General features: G+C 57.3%; 1 protein-coding gene across 1 annotated transcript; it reads left to right on the forward strand.

Annotated features, from left to right (window-relative positions):
* Positions 1-630: 630 nt before the first annotated feature.
* LOC114068144 lies at positions 631-8,245 on the forward strand. Its single transcript, XM_027904035.1, has 14 exons — positions 631-716; positions 1,031-1,160; positions 2,488-2,612; positions 3,166-3,256; positions 3,767-3,846; positions 4,061-4,105; positions 4,637-4,671; positions 5,050-5,213; positions 5,419-5,506; positions 5,662-5,742; positions 6,313-6,411; positions 6,701-7,419; positions 7,941-8,014; positions 8,170-8,245. Exons 1-14 carry the CDS (start codon positions 634-636, stop codon positions 8,243-8,245), a joined length of 1,890 nt encoding a protein of 629 aa, XP_027759836.1. The 5' UTR covers positions 631-633.
* Positions 8,246-8,686: the final 441 nt, after the last annotated feature.

Genomic DNA, 8,686 nt, shown 5'->3' on the forward strand with positions numbered 1-8,686 from the left:
ATGGTTGGGTTGGACTCAGTGGTCTTTTCCAACCTAAATGATGCTCTGATTCTGTTCCCACGGCCTGCCCAGTCAGTTCCTGCTGCAGCATCACCCAAACTGCACAGGCGGTTTGCAACAGAGGAACAGATCTATTTAAGAGAGTTTGGAGATGTTGTGTAGGTATTTCAAGATTATCAATAACCACAGATCCAGGAGCTGGCTGGGCAGGACTGGGGCGTGAAAGCTTGGGGAGTCTCTCCTGCTCCAGCTGAAGATGCTGCTACGAGGACCTTTGCAACTCGTAGGATCTGATCAGAGGATCTGATCCTCCACCCGCGTGCTGCCTCATGCAACCATCCCGATAAACTGGCTTTTGTCTGCAAGAGCAAACCCTGCTCCCTGCTCCTCTGTGAGCGTGGTGGGTTGAGCCCGGCTGGACGCCAGGCATCCACCAAAGCCGCTCCATCGCTCCGCAACTGGACAGGGCAGAGAAAAAATATAACAAAGGTTCATGAGATAAGGTACGGGACAGATGACCCCCCGAGCCCCGGCGGGTGGGTGGGGCCGGGGGAAGGTTGGGGATGGCTCCCAGGGCCGCCCCGCCCCGGATCCGGAGCCCGCGGGCCCGTTTCCCGTTCCCGGGTCGCGGCCATGGCGGCGGCGGCGGCCGCTGCTCCCGGGGGGGACGCGGAGCGGGAGTGGCGGGACCAGCCGGGCCTGGAGGCGGCCGAGCGGTGAGCGGGGCCCCGGGGCAGCGGGGAGGGGGGCAAGCCCTGCCCGCGGGGGTCTCACCTGGGGGACCAGCGGGAAGTAAAAGTCCTGATCCACGTGGGAGGCTGAGGGAAGGCCTGGCCCGCTCCCCGCCCTGCCCAGGGGGGATGCGGCACAACCTGCGTGCCCTCGGGATGGGCCCTCGCGGAGAAGGGGTTGGATTCCAGCAGTCTCCTGGGTTCGTGGCTGCGTTTGGGATGCAAACCCCCCCCACACACACCCCTCTCCCGGGGTGTTGGTGCATCGCTTATGGCTTGGCGTCTCTTCTCCCCCGTAGGTCTATGTTTGTGCACAAGGATGTGTCTTCTACCAAAATCTACGTCCTGCAGCCGTGGATTGTCAGCCTCTTGTTGAAGGACGACCGGCTGGGTGACCATGAGAATTTCCTGGCTGGGCAGGTGGTGCAGGTGGGTACCAAGAGGGACTGTCCCAAACTGCTCCTACAGCCCCTGAAATCTAAATTCATGCGAAGTGCTCAGGGGTTCCCAACTTGGTGGCTGTGGATGTGCGACCTTTCCTCCTCAATGCCCCTTATTTTAATTTTTCTTTTTTTTTTTTTTTTTTTTTGAGGAGGATCTTTGCTTTGCCCACCTCTGGCAGCTTTGACTGATTTTTCGCCTGTGGTAGGTGTGCCCTGCTCTTGTCCAAGATGTGTGTGGGTCTCAGAGGCCATCTCTCCTAGGCTTACACTTGCAGGCTGCCTTGTCTTCCTCCTTTGTCCACTTTGCATCCTACCCACAAAACCTGCTCCTGAAAGCTTTAGTCAGGGGACTCTGGGATGTCTGAGGTTTGATTAGAAGGAGGAAGGAAGCAGGAGGAACACAACTGAGTGGTGTCAGTGCTGGTGTGGGCTTGGAAGGTTTGAATGAAGATGCTGTGAGACAACCGGATGCACAAGCAGATGCTGAGTGGGCCTTGTGATGGGTTACTGATGAGTGCTGGAGAAACCCAGCTACAGTGTTCTGGTTTGTGGTTCCCCCACAGCCTTTTTGGGTGCTATAACAGCATCCCACCCTGGACATTATTGTTGGCCACCTCCTGACGTCTTTTGGGGAAGGAGATGTTTGAGGGAGCTCACGTATCTCCTCACTAACAGGGGCGGGAAGGAAAAGGATGGGCATTGTGATTTAAATAGGAGGAGAGATGAGATGGGGAGAAATAAGCAACAGCGAGAGAGAGCCAACTCTGTGGTCCTGTTCCTCATTCCATCTGAAGACATGGAGGTGGTGAAATCACTGTTTCCCTCTCCTAAGTCCTCTCTCCCAAGCTGGAGATCTCTTGTGCCTGGGCTGATGAAGTCACCAGTGAATGAGGGAATCCCCTCTCAGCCAAGGTCTCAGGGGTTAATGGGGAGAGTTCCCTCAGTGTGACCACTCTCCGGCCTGTCCCCACACCCTGGATAACAGTTGGACCCTGGGCTCCAGCCGTGCCTTCCACCATCTGTTTCAAAACTATACCTCCCAAACCTACCCTCTTCCTCAGTTTTTTTTTTACCCATTCCTGAGAGCAGCCCTGCCCGCTGCTGGCACTGGTGCTGCCCTGAAGCGTGGGCTGAGCCCACTCCACCTCTGCTGCCCACCAGGACTTGCCCATAGCGACAACCACACCGTGTGTCTGAGATCACTGACCAGACGCTTCCTGAACTCTGCCAGGCTTGGTGCCGTGACAGCTTTCCCGGGAAGCCTTCTCCAGGCCTATAAATGGATTTCTCCTCCTCCCCAATCTCTTTGACAGGTCCTGAGCGACTCAGCTGCTCCTGGCCGGCCTGGGGTCTTCGGGGGTGTTTCCCTGCAGGTCACCGATGGATCCCACTACATCCGCGTGGTCGTTTCCCCCGACTCTCTGCAGATAGAGGACAAGTGGGTTCCACCATGACTCACCTGTGGCTGGGACGGCGGTTCTCCACAGCTGCTAGTGGGGCTCCTGCCTGATCTTGTTTCAGGTTGTGTTAAGCTAAAGCAATCCGAGGGTGGGGAGTCGGTATGAAAGAGCTGCTAAGGAGCTGCTAGGAGAAGAAAGCTCCATCTCCCCTTGCTGGGATGGGCAGGGGGCCGTGGCAGAAGCTGTGATACCATTAGAAAGGACTGAAGAGCCCCTGGGGTTTGTGAAAGGAGCCAGAGCATTAACCCTGGGCTGCTCCTTCAGTGCTTTCCTCCATTTCCCCATTTGGACACCCTTAAACTGGTGGGGTGCAGGTAGCAGAGCCAAGGATAAGCAGCAGGAAGGAGCTACTCTTAGGCAGGCATTATTAAGGAATAAGAAGCCCTTGGTCCCTGCTGCTCATGCCTAGACGCGTTCCAGCATGCCCCAGTGTGGTTGGCAGAGCTGTTGGGGGAGCCCCACTGTGAGTCTGGGGAGGTCCAGCTCCCTTCTTCATCTCTCCAAGGTGTTTCTGCTCTGCTCCTTTTCCAGTTCCCACATGCGTGCCAGGGCTGGCGGCCTCACTTGCAGAATTATCGTCCTGCAGAAGTACAGAGTGTGTTTTCAGGAGGAGGCCAGGCTGGTAAGTGCTCTGAGGAGTGGAAGAGGCCTGTTCCTTCACCTTGCTGTGCTTGCCTGCTTCCAGCTGCTCCCAGGAGCTGAAAGCAGATGGTAGGTGGGCGGCCTTTCACCTTCATCTGCAGCTCCTGGGAGGTCTGTGGCAGCTGGGATGAGCTGGGGCTGGGATGAGCCCTGCCTGGGGATGGGGTGTGTCATCTCCCCTGGGGCCACCTTGCTGTCACTGTTGGGCAGCGGCAGAAGATCTGTGAGGGCTGGTGGCAGAGCTGCCTGCTGTCCCCTCAGGGGTTCAGAGGTGTCCCCACAGCCTCCCCTGGGCTGGCCCATCCTGGGTCTTGAGGAGCTGACACAGGAGGGTACAAACCCCCCGTTTAAGGGGGTTGTCCTTTGTGTGGGGACCCTCACTGAGGCTGGAGGGTTGGTGGCAGAGCTGGGGTGGCTGTGTGGGTGCTGACTGGCCCTGGGGCAGAGGTGGGACTGCAGAAGTGCCTTGCAGGGTCTCTTCCCCCCACAGGAGGACTGCGAGTTTTACCTCAAGGCCCAGGAGTTCATCGTGCTGCCCATCCAGAGGCAGAGGATAGAATCATCCGACGGGTAAGGCCCGTGGGGTGGGGGTGTGTGTGTGTGTGTGGGGGGGGCTCTTCTCAGGGGGGCTGCCTCGTCTTCCCAGAGCAGCACTGACCCCAGGAGTCCTGGTGTGACCTGGTTGTGGTGGGGAACCTTTTGAAAGAGGGATTGTCCCCACGGTGAGGGAGAAGGAAGATGGGGATTTGGAGAGGATCAGTAACTGGCTTCTCTCTTGCTGCAGGAACCAGGAGCCTTCTGTGATGAAGAAGATGAAGGAGCTGTGGCTGTAAGTGTGGGGCTGAGAGATGTATCCAGGCGCCCTGATGAAAGCACACAGGCTTGGGCTTGGGGTTAGGGCAGTCTGGCAAGGGTTGTGGCAGCTCCTGATTCACCTGTGACCCCCTGCCCCAGACTGTGACAGAGCTGAGTAAAAATGAGATCCTGGTGACACAGAGGGCTCTTCCTCCCCAGCCCCTTCCTCTGAGCTGAGAGGAAACACCCATGGGGAGCTTGTTCCTGCCAGTGGTGGGCAGCACAGCTGGGTGGGTGAGCCCTGCACAGCTCATCCCTCCCTCCAGCCTTGGAGACCCAACTCTGCAGATCCTCGGGGCCCTCCATCAGTCCATCTCCAGGAGTGAGGCTCCCTGATGTTTATCCCTGGGATGCTGAACAGAAGCCAGTGGCCAGATCCAGCACCCAGTGGGGGATCCACAACTTTCACAAGCCTCTTCTGCCAAGCCAAGGTGCTTGATTTGTGACTGAGAGCTGCACGTGACCCGTCCCTAACCTGGCTTTGTCTTCTCCTTGGTCATTACAGGAAGAATCCTGGTGTGAGGAACGCTCCCAGCTCAGGTAAAGAGTTGTGGGGGACACACGATGCTCTGGCTGCCTGGTAGAGTCCCTGGGTTTCCTCAGCTTGGTGTGTGTTAGGCAGAGGTAGCACAGGTATGGCCAGGCCTCACTAGGGTATGTTGCTAAGCCCAAAGCAGGATGAGGTAGTGCTGACAGCTGAAGCAGCACGGGACATGGCATGCTGTGCTCATGCTGCTGGCCCAGGAAGCGTGGAGAAAGGAAAGAGAGTTTCTAGAGGCAAAGGAAATGCAGAATTTTGGGTGTTTCCACAGATTTCAGTGCACACGACAGTCATGCAGCAGAGTAAAAGCATTTGCAAGGGAGGCTTGCCAGAGTTCAGCTGTCTTCTCCACTGCTGTCTGTGTGTTCTTGCTTCAGACCCCTCCATCTCTCAGCTGATAGATGCCATAGGACACAACCAGCTGGAGACTTTGAAGGAAAATGCTGAGGAATGCTTGGATTTACGGATGCCCCCGGAGAAGCCCGAGACGGCGACGGACGAGGTTCCTGTCACCAAGTGGGAGGCAGAGCGCAAGAAAGAGGTCAGTCTGCCTGCTGAGAGCAGCTGAGACGGGGCTGTGACGGCTCCTGGTGCTCTGGTGGGGTGGGAGAAGGAAGGGGAAGGGCGGTGGGCAGAGCTGGAGGTTTGCTGGGGAGGGAGATGGTGTTTGGCTGGCAGGTACGGGTGGGCTCCTGCACCGGCAGAGGGACTGCCCAGGAAAAACCACATAACGTGTCTCATTTCAGCAAGGTGAGAATGTTTTCATGGTCCCAGTCAACAACCTGCTGATCCCTCCTGAGGAGGAGGAAGCTGCCTGTGATTCTTCCAAGGCAGGTCAGTGCAGTGTCTGCATCTGCAGGGTACCCAGGTGGGCAGTGCAGCGCCCAGCCACACGAAACGAGGGGCTCCCTGGAGTGGGGGAGAACAGGTCCTTTGCTCTGGCTGTGCCACGTGCTGGGATGCGACCAACAGTGCCCCTTTCATTGCAGATACAAACAAAACAGCTCCTGGGAAGAGTAGTGATGACAGGACAGTGCCAGGGGACCCAAGTGTCGTATCCCAAGCCAGCCGTGAGTAGCGGGTCCTGTAGATCCTAGAATGGTTTGTGTTGGAAGGGAAGTTAAAGGCTGTCGAGTTCCAATCCCCTGCTGTGGGCAGGGGCACTAGACCAGGTTGCTCCAAACCCTGTCCAACCTGATCTGGAACACTCCCAGGGATGGGGCAGCCACGGCTGCTCCGGGCAGCCTGTGCCAGGGCCTCCCCACCCTCACAGGGAAGAATTTCTTTTTAATATCTAATCTAACCCTGCCCTCTGTCAGTTTGAAGCCATTCCCTCTTGTCAGAAAGCTTTGCTGCAGAAGTACCTGCAGAAGCTCCATGTAGAGGAGGAGGTGAACAGAGATGCTGTCCTGGATAGTGCAGGGTGTAGGAGAAGGTCTTCCTCCCACTGCCTGCTCTTTGGGCAGTGTCTGCCTCTCCACTGCCTGCTGGCTGAGGTCTTAGAATACACCCCATTTTGGGCTGGAAAGGGTTTCAGAGCTCCTTTCGAGAGCTGTCTCTGTCTGAGACCTTGTTCACAGGGTTGGAAGTGGGCAGCTGCTTTCTTTGCCAAAATCAACCCTCCAGCCTCTTCCTTGCAGATGCTGAGTCACTGGCCTTGTCAGATAGCTTGGAGGGATCCTTGGACAACCCCTGGAACGGGATCCCCCCGTTGTCTTTGACCCCGAGCTCTTCAGATGGTGAGTCCCCATGTCCCAGGGCATCCAGCCTGCCTTGCTGGCAGGAGACAGCTCCTCTCTTCTCACTGAGTGTAGCTCATCCTGGATGCTGGCTTGATTTTCCCTGGCCAAAAGTTAGTGCTCGATCTGCAACCAAGAGCTGCGTGTGCCCCAGCCCTAGCCTGGCTTTGTTCCCGTTGCCCTGTGCCTACATCATTCCAGCTCTGACACTCCAGCCCGCCCTGCCACGCTGGGGCAGGTCCCACCACCAGCCCCCTGCCCAAACTGATGATGTGTTTCCTTTTACCAGAGAAGAACTTTCCACCCGACGCTTCCCTGAAGACCCAGAAAGATGTGGCTGATGACAGCAACACCCCTGACCTGCTAGAACTGTGTAACCAGGACTCTCCCAAGGGATTGCAACAGGGAGAGCCAGTACAGATTTCCTCTCCCTCCCTGCTCTGCTCCTACAGCAGTCCCAGTCCAGTGAAGACCAACACCAGCCAGGCAGCATCAGCTTTGGGGGCAACCTGTGGTGCTGAAGACCCTGAGGGATCAAGGGGCTCTCAGGCCCCCCTACCGACTCTCTCTCCAGATTTCCCTGTCGTGCCCAGCAGCAGATTGCAATCCGTGCCCAGCAGCAGATTGCAATCCGTGCCCGACAAGATGCCTCACGGGGAGCAGGCGGGCCCCAGTGGCACAGCTCTCCCTGCAGATGCGTTGAAACCTTGTCCAGTTCATGCCAGGACACGGGACCAAGCTGCTGGGGGTGGCAAGAGGAAGCTGATGGTAGAAGATGACCAGGAGCTGCTGGCCCCCCGTGGGCAGCAGCGGCCCCAAGGCACCCCAAAGGGCAGGGGGACAGGCAGGGGCAGGAGATCAGAGCTTGTGAGCCCAGGGGGGGCAAAGAAGAGCAGAAAGGAGACGGGCCTGCAGCCTGGGAAGGAGCTTGAGGAAGAGGAGCAAGCATCATCCTCTGCGAGCGGCCCCAGCTCCAGGCCGGAGCAGCGCAGAAGAGCTCTGGAGCCGGTAGATATGAAGCAGCTGAGGGGGTTTTTGGGGCCTAGAGGATCCCTGGGGAGGTTCTCTGTGCCCACACCCCTCATGTCCATTCCCGTATTTTTCCTCACCGGCCCGTGGGGATGGGAAGTTGAAACCAGGTGTCAGTGTAGATGGTGGAGGATCTGGGAGCACTGGGGGAAGTGCAATCATTTAGGCTGGAAAAGACCTTGAGAGATTGAATCTAACTGTTCCCTCAGCACTGCCACGCCCACCACTGAACCGTGGCCTCAGTTGCCACATCCACATGCCTTTTAATCCCCCTAGGGATGGTGAAGATGTGGTTGAGCCCGAGCTGTGTGGGAACTATCAATTTTTGGATACTATCTTCCAAGATACCTGGGTAAAATAAGATCAAAAGAGCAGGAAACAATTGAGGGAGAGACTCCAGAGTTTCCCTAGGGGTATTGGGCTCTCGGGGCTGGGCTATTGGGCTCTCAGGGCTGTGCATCTGGGGCAGAGCCGTCTCACCCTCTCCTTTGCTTTTGCAGTACGTGAGGAAACCAGCCCAGTACCAGTACGAGGCACCGAGCCCCGAGCTCTGCCAGCAGATACAATCTATCAGGTCAGTGCAGCCGTGGACCCGTGGGGCTGTCCCTTGTCCCTGCTGTGGGGTGTGAGCATCACTGCTTGCATCCCTACAGCAAGTTCCCAACCTCTGCCTTACCCCTCATCAGCCGGGTTCCCTCTCACCCCAGCTCCTCCTGTCTGGTTTCACAGGATCTCCCAGGCAATGCTGAAGTGGGCGTGCTGGGTACTGACAGAGGAGGAGGAGGAGGAGGAGGAGGATTCCTGAGCCTACCCCCTTCTTCGTCCTGTCCTTCTTTTACCATATCCACCAAACCACTGGGAAGAACAGCTGGGGGGGATGTGGGGACACCAGGACCCGTGTGCCCAGGAGGACCACTGAGTGGGTTGGCCTGGCTGCAAAGACCCTGGCTCCAGGGGTGCTGGGACATGGCCTGTTGAAAGCCAGCACCCTCAGCGCCAAGAGGGGAAAAAAAAGCATCCATGCAGGAATTTCCTGCATGTGAGCTGGCATCCCTCTCCCACCTTGCCATCCTCTCCAAATGCCTTGGCCCAGTGAGCGGGGACGAGAGGTGACCCAGTGCCACTGTAGCAGCGATGGCAGAGGCCTGACAACCTGATCCCCTCTCTGAAGGTGCCCCAGGAGTTTGGATGTTTTATTGATTAGTTTGGGTAGGGTCCTGCACCGTTTCTTACAAAAAAAATATCC

This window comes from Empidonax traillii, unplaced genomic scaffold, assembly GCF_003031625.1.
Source record: "Empidonax traillii isolate 1590-97213 ecotype Southwest subspecies unplaced genomic scaffold, ASM303162v1 scaffold1005:size266651, whole genome shotgun sequence".
Lineage (NCBI taxonomy): Eukaryota > Metazoa > Chordata > Aves > Passeriformes > Tyrannidae > Empidonax > Empidonax traillii.